General features: G+C 34.7%; 1 protein-coding gene across 1 annotated transcript in view; it reads left to right on the forward strand.

The window, feature by feature from the left end:
• The window catches only part of LRP1B (LDL receptor related protein 1B), a 1,903,200-nt gene that overhangs the window by 1,177,822 nt on the left and 706,729 nt on the right, over window positions 1-18,649 (forward strand). The window contains exon 18 of the mRNA XM_047873645.1: window positions 627-743. Within this exon, the coding sequence (XP_047729601.1) occupies window positions 627-743 (117 nt within the window). The remainder of the gene's footprint in view (window positions 1-626; window positions 744-18,649) is intronic.

Genomic DNA, 18,649 nt, shown 5'->3' on the forward strand with positions numbered 1-18,649 from the left:
TGGAAGGAAAATAAAGTTACACATTTTTATATAACTATGCTGAAAAGTGAATTTGAAAAGTCCATCATAAAGCTAAATGTATGTTTTAGAAAATATTTTCTGCATTCTTGTTTCATATACTGGATCATTTTGAGATGTAGAAATAAATGCATTGAAATGTTAGAGGAAAAGAACAATTCTGACCCCATGATTAGAAACTAGATACCCTAATATAATCTCCAAATCTTTCCTACTACATGACAGCAAGTTTTCTTGGTTTATTGACATAGACTCTGTAAAATTCTTTTTTGTTAATTAAAAGTTGGATGAAATTTAATTCAACTGTATATTCATAAGCATGTGCCAGGCAAAAATTGTGATGTAATGAATTCATAGCTTCATTTGTGGACATGTGTGAGGATTACTGAATATCTTGTCATTTAGCAGTACCTGAAATTGAAGGGCAAAGCACGTGAACTTTAGAGAAGATGAGCAAGTTGGCAGTATCAAAAAATTAAAATTTACTTTAAAAATATTTTATCTAATAAAGTAATAGAATATCTTATGTGTGAAAGAGTTACTGCATCATTTATTTTACCTGGATGTTACTCAAAAGGCCTTATTTGTACCTTAATGGATTATCTTAGCCAGAACATGCCAGCTGGACCAATTTTCTTGTGGAAATGGGCGCTGCATTCCCAGAGCCTGGCTGTGTGACAGGGAAGACGACTGTGGTGACCAGACAGATGAAATGGCATCTTGTGGTAAGTTGTCTGTGAAACATGCTGTTAGTAGAGGCTATGTCAAAGAGAAAATTCTGTCATTTTGTCTCTCTTAAGAGGCCCTTTATTTCTTTATAAATACTGGTCAACAAGGCAAAAGATCTGTTAACATTTTATTACTGCCTTTTAGGCCTGAGTGTGTACTTTAGTGATACCTTTGGAATATATCCATTCCATGAGTCAGTAACCATATTCTCAGCCAAAATAAAACGGATCCCAACATTGAGGATTATATTATGAAGTAGTTACAAACTTAATATGATATTCTCAAATGTTCATTATTATCAATCTTATGTCCGTAATGATTTTTTTTTTTCAAATAGAGTAGCTCATTGGGTAGCATTTGGACTAAATTATGAGTTTCTCATTGACATGCTTATGATATATTCTTGGAGCAATAAACAATACAGGCTGAGATTACATAGTTGTCAATCCATTTGTTTCATTTGCATTGAGTCATATAATTCTGTTATTAGTTTAAGGTATTTTTGTTAATAGTAAAATTTCTAGTCACTTTCAACTGATCCTTCTTTTGGAAAAAAAAATTTTATTGTTACATAAAATTGCAAATTTAGTTATTCTCATTTGTACCCATGTATCAATAGATTTTATTATCATTTATCAAAGTGATGTATAGTGAAACATAGTAAGGAAATTAACCAGGTTTTCTAAGAACTTGTGGAATCTTTCAGGCATGGATATGCATTTTTTTAATTACTAATGGGGAAACATATATTAGATATCCATAGCACATTTATTAGAATATAATGCAATTGAGCATATTTTTTTTTAATAATTTAACTACATGTCATAATAGTTTTAACAGTTGGGAAATAAGAAGACTTTGTTTTAATCCCTCAATTTAAAAGGCTCTATTTAGGGGTTCCATTATCTAAAATTTTATCTTTAAAATTTTTCTAATACTAGACAATTAAGTCCCTGTAGACATTAAAAGTTGTAACCTTTGAATAAAGTATAGATGAGTAAGTTGTACTGATTGACACTGTAAAGAAGACAATAGCAGTTTTGAAGAAGAAAGTAATAGACAGTCACACAATAACAGTCACTTTTATATTTCACATGTAGAATTCTCAAAGCCTGGCCAGTTAAGGGATTCAAAAAAATGTATCCCTTTCCTTTCTAATGTCCGGACTATTCATGTGGCTGGGTCTGCATCTAGGAAGTTCTATCATTTAGGAAAACTTGATCGTTTTTCTGTTCTCAGCATCTCCTTCCAGAATATGCCAAAAGGGTAATGAATAACCTGCAAACAGTAAAGACAGAGAAGTCTAATTCAGATAAGAAAGTCCATGAAAACATTATAGAATAGGAAAATACATAATGAGCTCATTAGAGAACTTCAATTAGGTCTTTGATCTGACTTGTACTTTTCATGATGTTAGGGGAAAAAAAGGTTGCAGGAAGTTCAGACACATATATCCTATTGAATATTTGCAATACATCTTTGAGAAACATACTATTGTCTAGATTTTACAGATAAAGGAGTAAAAAATTAGGGACATTTAACAACTTGCTTGAGATCACAAGGCTAATAAATAGAAGGACAAGGCTATGAATCCAGCTATACTTGAAACTAAAACTCAGGCATTTCAGGTCGACTTTGTCTGGGAGTCATGGATTGGGTTCAAATTGGGAGTAGAACATGACATGATACAGATCCATATTCATGACTATCTAATTAAATGTGCGTATACCCTATAATGAGTTTTGTTCATTGTTGGGTTGGTAAATTTTTTAAGATCTCCTGGCGTGGGGGAGCCATGATCTAATGTTTACCTATTTTTTGTGGGGTAAATACTCCTGTCATGGCCAATATCAAGTTGCTCACGTGACTTTTTGCGTGTGGATTTGGGAAAAGTTGTGCATACCAATGCATGGTGTTTCCATAATACAGATATAATAGACATAACTAACTTCAAGAGCAAAATAAAATTCATATAGTTTATTTTAAATAATGGATGTATCCTTAATAATTAATTCTTAGAATCCTTGAAAATTTAAAAATTGGTTATTGTAAGCTGGTATTAGATGCTTCCAGTATACCACTGGATAGGAACAACTGTGAAGTGCAGTTGTCAGTTTGCTTCTGAAATATCGCCAAACTTTATAGAGTATCAATAAGCCACATGGGGTAGTCTCAGTACTGTTTCCCCTTTATAAGATAAGAACATGTCCTCTCCAAACTTGTTCCTCTATGTAGTAACATACATTTATCTTTCAGATTGTCATTATACATCAAAATTTATGTCAGTAAAAGAAGCTGATAGTGAATCTCTAGTGGGCACAATTTTACTTTCAAAGTTTTAAGAGAGGGATGCCTAGATGGCTGAGTCACCCAGAGCATCCAACTTTGGCTCAATTCATGATCTCATGGTTCATGGGTTCAAGCCCTGTGTTAGGCTCTGACAGCTCAGAGCCTGGAGTCTGCTTCTGATCCTCTCTCTCCCTCTCTCTCTGCCCCTCCCCTGCGCTCTCTCTGTCTCTCTCTCAAAAAAACAAATAAACACTGAAAAATTAAAAAAACATAAAGTTGTAAGAGAGAACGACATGGATTACTCTCATAAAAGAAATTATCTCTGCATTGAGGCACCTGGGTGGCTCATTTGGTTAAGCGTCAGACTTCAGCTTAGGTCATGATCTCACCGTTTGTGGCTTCAAGGCCTGGATTGGGCTCTTGTGCTGATATCTCAGAGCCTGGAGCCTGCTTTGGATTCTGTGTCTCTGTCTCTCTCTCTGCCCCTCCCCCATTCACACTGTATTTCTTTCTCTGTAAAATATAAATAAATGGTAAAAAATTAAAAAAAAATCTCTGCAGTAAATGCAAAATGACAAAAATATTATAAATTGTTTAATTTACTGCATCATAAAAAGTCATTCTCCTTGGCAGTAATCTAGAAATGAATGTAAGTTCAACTAATTCCCAGTTTTATTAGGCATCATTATAATATTTGGGCTGATCATATTTTACTTTTCCCATTGGAATCAGCCAAGTTCCCAGAGGTTTAATCCTACTAGAAGACTCACCATCATTTATTTTGTTTTTATATTTTAGCTCCATGAACAACTTCTGTTTCATTTCATAACTACTATTTTTCACTGAAAATAGTACCAAAATTTGGATTTTAAAACCTGAGAATCCAATGGTTAGAAATACTTCTGGTCGGGGGCACCTAGGGTGGCTCAGTCGGTTAAGCATCCAACTCTTGGTTTCAGATTGAAGCCATGATCTGACAGTTCATGAGATTGAGCCTCACATCAGTCTTCTCCCTGACAGCACGGAGCCTGCTTGGCATTTTTCCTCTCCCTGTCTCTCTTCCCCTCCCCCTGCTTGCACTTGTTTGCGCGCGCGCTCTCTCTCTCTCTCTCTCTCTCTCTCTCTCTCTCTCTCAAAATAAATAGACTTAAAAATAAAAAAGGAACGCTTCTGGTTGTATTTAGGAGTTGAAGCTTTTGCAAATGAGGGTCAAAATTCAGTGGAATTCATTAGCACCTGTTTAAAACCTAATTCATTTTACTTGCATTTGCTTTTACAAGGTAACTGCACATTTTAGGTTGAAACTATATGTAGGCAAACACATAATTAGAAAGGGCCTTGAAGATTCTCACTTCATCTTTAAAGAGCCTTTTAACTTTTTTTGGTAGTCCTCATGTTGGGCAAAACAGAGTCTCTGGAAATTGATTCTGCAAATAAGAACAGATATGTTAAAATAGTGAAGCCTGAGTTAGAAGTGGACTGTGTGTCAAGGAACTAAATGGTCACTTGTTTCAAAGCTATTAGCGTGGATTCTCAACTTTAGCTGTCAGTAAAAGAATCACCTGCCCATGCCTCACCCCAGACTAATTAAATAAGAGTCTCTGGGGATCAGATGCAAGAATCAGTATTGTTAATGCTTTCCAGTGGTATGAAATGTGCCCTCAAGTCTGAGAACTGTCAACTTAAGGCCAAGGTTCTCAAACTTGATCATGCACCAGAATCCCCTGGAGAACTTATTAAAAAAGCATAAAGAAAAACATAACACAAACCAGAATGCTGGGACTGATTCTCAGACTCTATGACCCAATAAGTCTTAGTTTGTCCATGATTTGTATTTATATTTATATTTCTAACAGTTGATGCTGATCCTACGTGGTCAAGGGACCACACTTTGAGAGCACCATTCAGGTTTGATTATATCTTACATGTATTTAGTGATGTGATTATGTTTACATATGCAAAATGAATTTAAGATGGAAGCAATTAACCTAGCAAATTTTCTTCCCATTTCCATGTTACAGCATTGAATATAAGAGTATTTCATGATTAAATGTAAGAACATTTCAGACAAACTTTTACTTTGCCCCTTGGAAAATTTATCATCAAAAGCAGTACATTTGTTTATTTTAAACTGTAGTTTATTTTGGGAGTGTTCTGTCTTCCCAGTATTTCAATATAGCTTTTATTTGTTATTACTTTTTAATAAATACACGTTAATGTGAGTTGTTAGCTTCTGATTTGTTCAAACTGTTTAATTAAAAAAATAATAATTTATTAACAGATTGAAAGGTAGTTCAATGGAGTCTAATAAAAATCCATTAAAATTTGCAAAGTTAACATGACTCCCTTTTATGAGTGTTAATCTTTTCAATCTATGAAAATAGTAAAATTCTGTCTCATGTAACGTATAATCTTACTTGTAAAGCTACTTGTAATTTTACTCCACATAATTAAGGAGCAAAGAATTAGAAACAAAACTGGCAAGTATCAGACACAAAGAGAAGAGACAGAGCTGTCAAAAAGAAATAATTTACCAGTTAAATCAGTGTATGCTTTATATCAAAGATTTGTTCAACTAGTTATTAGAAAACCAAATTTCATGATTAACTATAACATTTTTTTGAGTTTAGTAAGAAAAAAATGCATATTTGTATAACCTAATAAATGAAGACTGTTAACCCAATGGGCACTGGCAAAATATGAGTATTGACAAGCACTGCTTTCAGTTGCTCCCTCATTCCTTAATAACATCTTGGCAGACACAATGATTCTGGTAACTCGTTATTTCTAGAACTCGATTCAATCCACTTTGAAACTTCATTATTATATCTTAGTCAAAGCTTTCTTCTACCCCACTGCTGGCTAGACATGAAGTTCTAGGAACATTGATGAGAGGGGACCATGTTTTGTTTTTCCACCCTACATGTCCCCCCTCTTCTAGACTTGGCTTTTCAGTCAGATGGGAGAGATGGATAAATAGGTAGCATCTTTTAAGTGGGTGCAGTGGTAACCTTCTCTGCTTCTCTGAAGATAACAGCCCTCTGACACATGTGCAATGCAGCTCTTTGAGAAAATGTGAAATCTTCAGAGAGGCGTGAGGTCTCATTTCTCTTCATAGTTCCCTCAGCTCTATCTTCTGTTTCCGCTTCTTCTCCCCCCACTTCTAGATTTCTTTTATCCCCATCCCCCATTGTTCCTACCACAGATTTCATATCTCATAGTCCTAAGAGTCTCTTTTGCTTGGTGGACACCTTCTTGATTGCATTACTCATATGACCCCCCCCAAAATAACAGTTTTGGGCCACCTGGATGGCTCAGTGGGTTAAGTGTCTGACTCTTGATTTCAGCTCATGTCATGATCTCATGGTTGTGAGATAAAGCCCCGTATTGCAGTCTGCACTGTATATGGAGACTGCTTAAGATTTTCTCTCCCTTTCTCTTTCTTCCCTTCTGCCCCTCTCCCCAACTTGAGCTCTCTCTCTCTCTTGCATAAATAAATAAATAAATAAATAAATAAATAAATAAATAAATAAATAAATAAAATGGAAAAAAAAAGTTTTTCTCTCTCGTTTGTGAGTACACTTTTCCCCCTGCTCTCCCAACTTTGATCAGGCTAGTCTCCTAATGACCCATCAGTTCTTTCTTCTCTAGATTCAGGGTAAAATGGTTAGTCTACCTCCTGAGCAGCATTAATTTATTTCTCATGTACCCACAAAATTTCTTGAATTATTCTCATGGAGTCTCTCCTTCCCTTGAGTCTATTGGTCTTTGCATAAAATTGTCTTGTGGGCTACTCTTCTTTTGGAAGGAACAGCTTCAACTATTGCGATTTATGTGTAGCATGTAAGAGTACTTAGATTCTCCTTGTTCTTAGTATTGAGTGGGCCAGTGTCATGTCAAAAGGAAAAATGGCACTATTACATGTTAATTATTATTCATTTTCTTGTTCCTTCTCGCTCTCCTTTCCTTCCTTCCTATTTGCTGTTAAAGCTGGCAGGCACTTGCTGACCAATGCAGACAAATTCTGCGCAATGTGCACAATGCATATATACTCAATGCGTGGACATTTATAAAGAATGAGAAAACCATTCATTTTATCCCCTCACATTATAAATAAGGAAATCAAAACACCAAAACATGTGTGTCCAAAATTTCAGAATGAGTTAGTAAGTCTGACAAGCACTGGACTCAGGTCCATTCTCTTTGTTTCAGAGATTCACAGGTTTTGGTGGTTGCCTGCACATGTTATCTAATTCAATCCCTCATCCAATGTAAGAATTCTAAAACTAGTCTCAGAGATGCTTACCCAGTCCTTGTTTGGATATTTTCAGGAACAAAGAACTGGCCTTTTCGCAGGGTAGCTAATTCTACTGTTAGTCAGTAATTGTCAGAATATTCCTCATTGTTGCAACCAACATCTGCCTTCCTAAAGATTCTAATCAATGATACTTGTTCTGTTTTCTGAGGCTATACAATCTAAATATATAACCTTGTCACAGGATCACTCTTTAGATAACCGAAGGCACATTCCTGCCTACCTAACCCTTCTCTTTTACAAGCAAAAAACACCACTTCTTTCAGATTTCCTTACATGAACATTTGTATGTTATTTCCCTCCCAATTGCCCTACTATGAATATACTTGGATTTTTAATGACGTTGGTAAAATTAATGTTCTAAAATGGGGAGTTGATGTCCAATGTGTTAGAGTTTCAGTTTACAGATGAATAAGTTCTAGAGATCTGTTGCATAATGATACGAATACAGTTAATGTTACTGAATTATGCACTTAAATATGGTTAGAATGGTAAATTTTATTTTATTTTAATTTATTTTGCCAAAATTAAAAACAAATTCATGGCCTAGATAGAATTAAACAGAACATAGTATCCCATATGTGGTATTTTTGAACAGATTGAAATGGATTTATTACCTTCAGTAATTTCTAGGCTTCTGTTAACGCAATTATAAATGGGAGCCTTATCACATAACTCCTATGTCAAGTGCCCAGCTAATTAAAATAACTAAGCTTCTCTTATGACTTGATCACTCCTTTTGCTCCTTTTGGGTGCTTCTAATGTTTAATTTTCAAAATTTTTTACCTTTTATTTTGATAATCTCCTCATTGTTCCTTATTTACCTATTTCTGAATATGTACATGGGTCTGATCTTTTCCACTCTATGCTATTACTCTTAGATTTCCATCCTCCTATAACTCTTAACCCTACTGCTGTCTTGCAATTTTGAACCTATGATATTAATGAAGTCTCCCAGTTTTATGGAATTCAGAGATTTGATAAGCATAATTTTTTTTGTCAACGTTTATTTATTTTTGGGACAGAGAGAGACAGAGCATGAACGGGGGAGGGGCAGAGCGAGAGGGAGACACAGAATGGGAAACAGGCTCCAGGCTCTGAGCCATCAGCCCAGAGCCTGACGCGGGGCTCAAACTCACGGACCGCGAGATCGTGACCTGGCTGAAGTCGGACGCTTAACCGACTGCGCCACCCAGGCGCCCCATGATAAGCATAATTTTTAAGGCTGTAATCAAATGATACTAACAAAGGTGTTAAACTTTTGGCAAGTAATTAAAAACATCCTTCAGGGGAAACTGATTCAATAATTAAAACTGTACAGAGACAATTTTGAACCCATTAAATTTAACACCATCTTGCATGCATGATACTTTCATTTTTCATCAGAAGATTTATCAAACATTGCCAAAAATATGAGAACGCTTTATGGCATTTTCATGATACATCCTTGTCTAAAAATTGTATCAGCAAATAAATGAATCTCATTTGGCATAAATTTTTATTTTGTTCTTGAGCAAAGAATCTCTTTAAAAATTCTGACAAAGTAATGTTTTAGCAAGTTAATACTAGAATTGTTGTCAGATTTTATATATATATATATATATATATATATATATATATATATATTTTACCTTTCTGTTTGCAAATTTTCACTCATTTTTGAAATTGGAACAATATTATTTACCAGTTTCCAGTTTCCATACATCTTTCCCATCTTCTATTTATTTCAAAAGCACTGTCAATATTCCGAGATCAAAAATATATGTTTCATAACTTCTTTGATAACTTGTTTCAATGTGGAGATAAATTCATTTTTGTTAAGTAGGTGTTACAATTTTCTCTCTTTGATTTGATTTAGAGCTTTAACTTCCCATCAAACCTGTTTGTTCTTCACTCTCCAATCTGGCAATAATTACTTCCATTCAAATGACAGAAACCAAAGAAATTAAGTTATTTGATTTATGGTTTGTATCCCAGATGGCCGTGTTCTGCTTTCTCATGTTCTATACATTTATAGTTAAACAATTTTATTTTGTTTAGAAGTGGCATGCAAGCTTCTGCTAGGTTCTCTCTTATGTTATTCTTATGGGTATGTGACATGCTTTCTCATCGTCTTTGGTTACGGTTCCCTGTTTTATACACATTTGATTAATAAGGCTCTGTATGCAGGAAAGTGGGGAGTTAGGAAGACCCTGGTGAGCATATTGAAAACCACAGGCAGAAATTATTAAAAACAGCTTTTAGTTCCTTGACCTAACTCAGCATTTCCCCAGCTTCTTGCTTAAGGGTATGAATCACACAGGGTGCTTGGTACTAATAAATATCCTCAGGCCACTACCACCCTCCCCCAAAAGTTCATTCAGTAGGTGTCACATAGAGTCCAGGAATATGTATTTTGGGAAAAGCACCTCCTGTGATTCTTATCCTAGAGCAATTCCAAAAAATTTAATAAGCTGTGTGATGTCAACATTCCCTACAAATTAGAATTTGTTAAGGCTACTACAAATCACCACAAACATGATGGCTTCACATAACAGAAATCCATTCTCATAGTTTTAGAGTCCAGAAGTCCAAAATCAGCAGTGCTCCACAAAGAGAATCCTCTGCCTCTTCCAGCTTCTGTTGGCTGCTCCACCTTGGCTCCAATCTCTTGTCTGCATGTTCACATGGCCTTTCTCTGTGTCACTATCACATCTTATAAGGGCGCAAGTCCTTGGATATTTAGGGACCTCCCATAATCCAGAATGAAAGAATCTTGAGATCCTTAATTACATAGGCAAAGACCCTATTTCTAAATAAGACATTCACAGGTACCAGGCTTTAGAATGGGACATCTCTTTTTGATACATACATTTCAACCCATAACACCTGAGGAAATGTAGTATGTGCTATACTACCAACTGAAGTATAATAAAGGCTCAAGTATAAGTACTTTTAAAAGCTGTACATATAATTCTAATATACATCCAGGTTTGTGATGTGAAACACTCACAATTCTAATTATTTACTTTTGCCTCCTGGCTAACTTTTTATCCAAACTCTCTGTTACATACCAGGAATCCTCAGATGTTCTTTCTTTTCCATAGTATCTGGAGCTTTGCACTACCAAAAGCCACTGGGCAATAATAATTCTAAGTGCCTCTTGGTCCTGACAAAAATGCAGTCCCTTAAATTTCTGTCAAGAATAAACATGAATTCTTCTGACATTTCAGCAGCAATGATTTTATACACGCACACACACACACCCACACCCCCCCCCCACACACACACAATCAGAATCAAATGAGAAAGAATATGTAAAATCTCGGTAGTGGTTAGTATCTAGTAGTTATTCAATAAGAGATGAGCTATAGCCTTTTCTTCTTTTTTTTCCTTCCAAATAATTTTCTTTATCAAATGGAACACACACACACACACACACACACACACACACACATTTATTTTTCAAACTAGAGTTGGAATTGGGCCAATTGACATTATTAGAGAAAATAACATTTCCAAACTCTTATTTTTTTAATATTAAGTTTAATATTTTGAAAGATGTCAGGTTGAAGTATCCTACTGATCCAGGAAACAAATCCCTTCTATCATGTTGAATTGGCATTTTGAAAGCAGAAAGCTGTGTGCATGTCAGTGTTTGAGCCATTTGTTGCTGCCCCTTGCTGGGATGAGATAGTTTCTATAATTTGAGCAGAACCGAGGTGACTGAAGTTGGGGCTTTACCCCAAGGTACGTTGCCAAAAAAAATCAGGATGTAACCTCTGTGAGTTAAAGTACATAAGCAATTTCATAAAAATTGCTCTTATTAATAACATGCTAATTTTTTAATGATAAAAATGAAACAGAAAAATAAATCTTAGGCAACCTGACTACTATTTTGTGGCACTGAAGAATTTATTCCTTGTGCCTACACAGTGCTAAAATTACTAATCCTAGAGTATGAATTAGAATGAGAAAAATATGACAGAATACCATATAAGGACAGTTTTAAAAATTCTTGTATTTTTGGGGACCCTTTGTGGCTCCTTTGGTTAAGTGTCCAACTTTGACTCAGGTCACGATCTCACGGTTCTGTGGGTTCGAGCCCAAATCAGGCTCTGTGCTGGCAGCTTGGAGCCTGGAGCCTGCTTCATATTCTGTTTTTCCCTCTCTCTATGTCTGCCATTTCCCCACTCATATTCTCTCTCTCTCTCTCTCTCTCTACCAAAAATGAATGAATGTTAAAAACAAAGAATTTCATTAAAAATTTCTGTGTTATTTATTTATTTATTTATTTATTTTTTTTTTTAACATTTTATTTATTTTTGAGACAGGGAGAGACAGAGCATGAACAGGGGAGGGTCAGAGAGAGGGAGACACAGAATCTGAAACAGGCTCCAGGCTCTGAGCTGTGAGCACAGAGCCTGACGCGGGGCTCGAACTCCTGGACTGCGAGATCATGACCTGAGCTGAAGTTGGCCGCTTAACCAACTGAGCCACCCAGGCGCCCCAAAAATTTCTGTATTTTTAAAATGTAGATATTTCAAAATTTGTTTTTTTTCTTCTGGAAGATACGGTCGTATACGCACACGCACACCAAAATTTCCTGAAATATAGTCTTAAAATAAGTAGAAACCAAAATAAATTTATTTGAGTTACTTTTTATATGTTCTGAGTTTTTACAGACATTATAAATCAGTTAATTGTTTATTTCATGTAGTATATTTGTTGGGGAGAGTCTTTTTTTTTAAGTTTATTTATTTTGAGAGAGAGAGAGTGTGTAAGTAGGGAAGGAACAGAGAAAGAGAGGGAGAGAGAGAATCCCGAGCAGGCTCTCTACCACCAGTGTAGAGACCAGTGAGGGGCTCCAGTCACGAATCACAAGATCATGACCTGAGTTGAAGTCAAATGCTTAACCAACTGAGCCACCAAGGTCCCCCTCATCTGGTACATTTCATTGGGAATTTCCAATTTACAAAAGCTATTATTTCTTTATCATTTCTTGAGACAAAAAAAAAAATCTAAGTTCATTGTTTAATTTTTAACTTTTGGACTCAATTGAGTTTAGATTTATTTTAGTACTAATTATTTTAATTGCCAAGGATCCCTATCACTTTTAGATATAAATCTGTCCTTTGGAATTTTTCTGCTGTCCTAAAATGTATAAAAACAGAAAATGTAAATTTTTCCTAATGTTTATTTATTTTTGAGAGAGAGAGAGAGAGCGAGCGTGAGCATGTGCACAAGCAGGGGGGTGGGCACACAGTGAGGGAGACACAGAATCAGAAGGCAGACTCCAAACTCTGAGCTGTCAGCACAGAGCCTGACAAGGGGCTCGAACTCATAAACCATGAGATCATGACTTGAGCTAAACCCAGCCCCTTAACCGACTGAGCCACCCAAGTGCCCTGAAAATGTAATTTTGTATAAAGAGACTATATTTTTAGTCTCATGCACTATTTTCTTCCCATCAATGTTTATGTATGTTCAACTTTCACCTTTCTTTAAAAAGATTAGCACCAACATAACTACTTAACTGTTTTTGATCCTGTATGTCTCATCAGCTGTCACATTGATTCTTACATTCCTCATAGTAAAATGTCTTGGAAAAGTTACATAAATTTTATGTATCAATGTTCCACTCAGTCTACAATAGACTAAAACTGTTTTTCCTCCTCAAATCATTCCACAAAAGCTGTATTTTCCAAGCTCAACAGGAAAAAAATAATGTGGGTAATGCATTTCCATTTACCTCTCATGTTACCATCATTGTGGTCTTTCTCCTTGAAATACTTCTCTTGTCTTCAGTGAAAGATATTTCTTGGTTTCCCTCCTACATATTTTCTGGTTCCTCTGTCTATGCCTAACTCTGAAATATTCTTTCAGTATTTTCTTTGATAGAGGGAGTTGATTTCTTTGTAGGAAGTTCTCATTTTTATTTTATTTTATTTATTTTATTTTATTGTTTCTTTTGAGTGGGAGGAGAATAGATTTTTCACTCTCGATTCAATACTGCAAATAATTTATAGGTTACTTTAGTTTTCATAAATTTCTTCTTGGCATCCTAATATATCACTACAGTGTTTCTATACATGAATTTAGTTTTACTTATCTCGAGTTAAATTGTGGTTCCTTAATCTAAAGTCAGGTCTTTCATAAATTCTGGGAAATTCCAAGAAATCATCTTTTTGATTATTACCTATCCCCATTTTCTCTTTCATGTTTTTGGACTACGAATTTAATATTTTCTCTTTTTAATCTATTCTCCATGATTCTGTATTTATTATAAATTATTTTTTATCTTCAAACTGCAACATTGGATATTTCTTCTGATATGTCTTCTAGTTTAGTAATTCTTCAAACATACTAATTTATAATTTAATCACTCCTTAAAGTTTATAATTTCAACACTGGTTTTGATTTCTAAATGCCCTATTTGGTTCCTTTTCAAGTCTGCCTGTTTTTCCTCTGGGTGTATGTATTGTTGTTTTAACTTTATTTATTTTGAGAGAGAGAGAGAGAGAGAGAGAGAGAGAGCGCGCACAAGCAGGGGAGGGCAGAGAGAGAGAGAGGGAAAGAAAAAGTATCCCAAGCAGGCTCTACATAATCAGTGTGGACCCCTACCTAGGGCTTGAACTCACAAATGGCAAGATCATGACCTGAGCCAAAACCAAGTGTCAGACACTTAACTGACTGAGCCACCCAGGTGCCCCATTAGGGTGTTTTTTTTAAAGCATGCTTTTGTTTTATCTTTACCTTTATTTTTATTTTTATTTTTATTGTATTGTTTATTTTATTTATTTTTTTTTTTTTTGAGAGAGAAAACGCACAAGCAGGACAGGGGCAGAGACAGAGAAGGGGGGGCAGGGGACAGAGAATCCAAAGCGTGCTCCTCCCTGATAGCAGTGAGCCCTAGATGGAGCTTGAACTCACAAACCTTAAGATCATGACCTGAGCTGAAGTCCAAGGCTCAACCAATTGTGCCACTCAGGCAGGCGCCCTTTGCCTTTATTTTTTAAATATGTTTTGACTTCCTTATTTTATAGTGTTTATTATATTTTAGTCTATAGTCTCTGTCATATACCTGTTATGAGACTGAAGCACTGTCTACTGTGCTAATGAGGCATTTAGATACTTTTTAAATATCTGAAGATCTTATGGATTTAATTCTGCCATTTTTTGGATCTGATAAATTTCCACCCACCAGATACATATTTTTTCTTTTGCTTGCTTGTTAGCTCTACTTCTTTGCTCCCTCCCTTCCTTATTTCCTCCTCTCTCCCTCCTTTTCCACTTTCTTCCTTCATTCCTTCACCCCTTTTTTATTGTAATTTTTTGAGCCTGTCTTCTATGTTTTTTGGCCCTGTGAAAGTCTTATGAGGCCTGTCTTGAGGCCACAGCTTTCCTGAACAACCTATTGTCTGAAATATTGTATGCCCTGAATTCATCTTTACTTTGATTTTTTTTTTTAATTGAGGTTTTTTGAACTGTAGAAAGTAGAGCTTATGATACAGTTTCACATCTATAAATTTTGGGATATATATATATATATATATATATATATATATATACATATACATGTATATACACACACACACACACACACACATACATATATTTTTTTTCCATTCACAATCCAGGCTGAGACCTCTCTTCATACTGGGAGGGGATATTATCTCCTCCAACCTTCCACTGAGGGTTTAGCCTCTGAGGGTCCTGGGTCTATGCTCAGATCCACACCTTAAGAGCAACTAAGAAATTATCATCTGTTTAGTGTTGATATTAAAACCCAAACATCTAGATTACTGATCCAGCATTCTTCTACTGTCTTTGTGGGCAAAATCAGTCTCTCTCTCTCTCTCTCTCTCTCTCTCTCTCTCTCTCTCTCGCTCACACACACACACACACACACACACACACACACACACGCCTACACATATTCACAAAGCTATGGAAACTCAATAACCTAGTTTTCAGTTCTATTTTCATTTCTCAACTCTGAAAATTTGTATTATTTTCTTGCCCATGCACTATGTATTAAAATGTTTGGTTATTACTTTTGCATTTTTCATTTGTCTTCCTCATTGCCAGAACTGTTCTATATGTCTTTCTAGCTCTTCTGTTAATTTCATTCATACATTCCCTGGATGGATGTTCCATTTGACCTCTAAGGGTCTCTTATATCAGTAGTGATTATTTCTAAATCTATCACACCAGCCAATTTGTAGCTCCTAAAATTTCACTACATCTGTCTTACACATTACTGCAGCTATTTTGAAAATTTTAGTTTTTTAAACATTTTATCTACTCTGACTTCTGGGCCTTCAGGAATGCTGTCTTTCTAGAATATTCTAAAAGCATCCCTTCCCCTCCTGTTCTCCTGATTTGATGTGAACATATTATTCATATTTGCTTGTATATAACTTCCTCTGGTATGAAATAGCTGAGAGTAATTTTGATGATTCTGTTCTGGGTTGCAATAACACCTTGTGTTGCTTATATCATAGCATTTATCAGAGATTTATTGAAGTCACTTGTTTAATTATACTACAAATATTTTCTTACTAGATTGTAAGCATGCTTAGAAATGAAAATGGTGAACTTTGTATTCCCAGTATTTAGCACTATCTTATTCATTCATTTATTCATTTATTCTAGGTAATGTATCACTAAGACCTAGATCTCTGTCTTGTATAAAGCTCCCAATATTTTGAATGATTAAACCTTTTGAAACAGTTTTCTACTCTTTTACAGAGGAAACACTTGAGACCAGAGATGTTAAGTAACTATCCCCAATTATATATTAATTAGTGAGAAAATCAGGATTTTAATCCAGGTTTGCCTGCCTACAAACTCTGTTCTTTATATAGGACTTACGTGATGTATAAAATGAGGTTTTATGTAACAACAAAGAAAGAGCAGCAAAATAAAGATTATTTGTGGTACAATGTTTTCTTATGGTTTTCACCAAAGTATATTTACTTTATTGGATCTTTTGAAGTCTGTCCTAAGTAAGTACCAATTCTCAAGAGCCATAGCTAGTATCATTATCAAGAAATGTTATATATTTTCCCAGAGGATATAGTCCTATAATCTATATAATTTTAAAAAGCACTATTTTCCCATAACCACATTTAATTATACCTTAGAATAGATAATAATCAGAATTAAAATGTAAGTGGAAGGCATAAACGACAGAAAGAAGAATTAAAATTTTCATCCTTCCCCAAATTTTTCTGCACTATGATGTTTTAATAAGTATTGGTATGATCAGCATGGTATGGGGAAAAATAATATATTTTGGAAGCAGTCAGACTAGTATCCAGATCTTACTCTGATACTTGCTGGTTATACAGTATATCCTCAGGCAATTTACGTTGTTTTATTTTACAATTCAGGTTGGCTATAAAAATTTCAGGGCTGTTGTGAAGAGTATAGGTAATGTATATACATAGCTAGCTTAATATCTCATACTTAATAAATAATAATGTGTAATGTGCATTGTATCATCTCCTTCAGGTTTAGACAACACTTTCCTATCCCTGGACTTTTATAATATTCTTAACTTGTTATTTATTTTAATTTGGATCCTGTATACATTTTCCACATGATGGTCACCTTTATATACATGTAGGATGTGGACTACATACTCTAAAACAAACCTATGATAGCTTTACTTTGAGAGTTCAATAATTAGTTAATTAGAATTATTAATTTTGAGACCAAAAAGGAGAAATAAGTAGGAAGATTCCTAGAGATAGGAAAGAAACAAATTGGATCTGAAAACCACCTCTAAGCTTTGTATACTGGATAAATAGAAGTACCATACCAACGATGATTACCCTTGAGAGAGAGAGAAAATTGTTGCCATTTACATAATAGCATACATATAACCTGGCAATAAATTTTAAGTGAAAGATATAATAGATAAATTGAGCACACCACCTGCAACAATAGAAGATTTCTTAACAGTCCATTACTCCACATTAAACATTCTATGAGGTTGAAGTAACTACAGAAATAAAATATAGTTTTCTTTAGTGTAATTTTAATATGAAAAAATGTAAGCCACTTCCATTTATATATTTGTTTCTCTTTGTGAGAGTTAATCAGGTAATCTTTCCAAGTGTCTTGCAATCTGTGTCTCATGGAAGATCCACAGTCAAAGGATATTTATATAAAGTCAAGAAAGAAAAGATTGTGTTTAACATTTAACTCTTTGTCAAATATAAGAATTCATGCTGGTATTTTAAAAAGAACAAGTACCTAGAAACAGACTGAAATATTCAGATAATCTTTTTAACTTTTAAATTAATGCTAATAGGGAAGAACAGAGAAAATGTTAAATTTAAGTAGCTTTTGTTTTATTTTTTAGGAGAAGATGTATATTGTTGTCAGAACTCATTTATCTGTCACTATTAGATACTGGTGATAACATACTAAGAAATTATGGATACATTATTTTCCAACATTAGTGAAAAATGAAGTGTCCTATATTATACTTAAATTTTTAGTGGAACTCCTAAAATGTGTTGCACATTTGACTACATTAAGTGGAGAAAATCCAAAGATAATTTAACGTTTTAAATGTATTCTTATATTTTTTTTTCTGAAATTCAGTTATTATCTTTTATTAGAATACTGTGATAATCCCAGGAGTTATTTGGGAGATATGCCCCATTTTTATGCTAATAAAATGCTTTCAGGGTGTTGTGCACTTGCAGAGGATGTTTCTTCTGACTTCTTGACCTTTAGGATTTAAAGGACCTGAGAGATCAAGTGACAAACCTGACATCTGTCACCAGAGAGGCATTGTGACTTATTCTAGGTCACAGTGCTTTATCAAGGAAACATGAATGAAACATTAGTAATTTCACTCCCTTATATGTGTCCCTTCAATTAATACCTCTGTTCTTTGTAGTGATTTGCCCTATCCTTTCTTCTAGTCCTCATTTTTTTAAAACTTTATATAATTTGCCTCTTGTCCTATACTAAATCAGACAATGTGGTTACCAAGAGAAATGATGTAACTATTATGTAAAAAAATAAATCAGAAATGAGATACAACTATCTAAGTACATATATGCATCATATGCACGTATGTATGTTGTATTCACTGTGGTCAGGTATATGACTTATTTTCTTAGAAACTGAAGGTATACCGGGTTTTAGATTATTTTATTTATTTTGAAAGTTTTTACCCTTTAGAAGCTAACGTTCAGATTTGGGGCACGAAGGGCCTGGATTTTAGACTCAGAATCTGAGAGGTAGAATCCTAAAGGTCACTTGGAAAACTTACTGAACAATGAAGTATTGCCA

The sequence above is a fragment of the Prionailurus viverrinus genome, chromosome C1 (genome assembly GCF_022837055.1).
Source record: "Prionailurus viverrinus isolate Anna chromosome C1, UM_Priviv_1.0, whole genome shotgun sequence".
Classification (NCBI taxonomy): domain Eukaryota; kingdom Metazoa; phylum Chordata; class Mammalia; order Carnivora; family Felidae; genus Prionailurus; species Prionailurus viverrinus.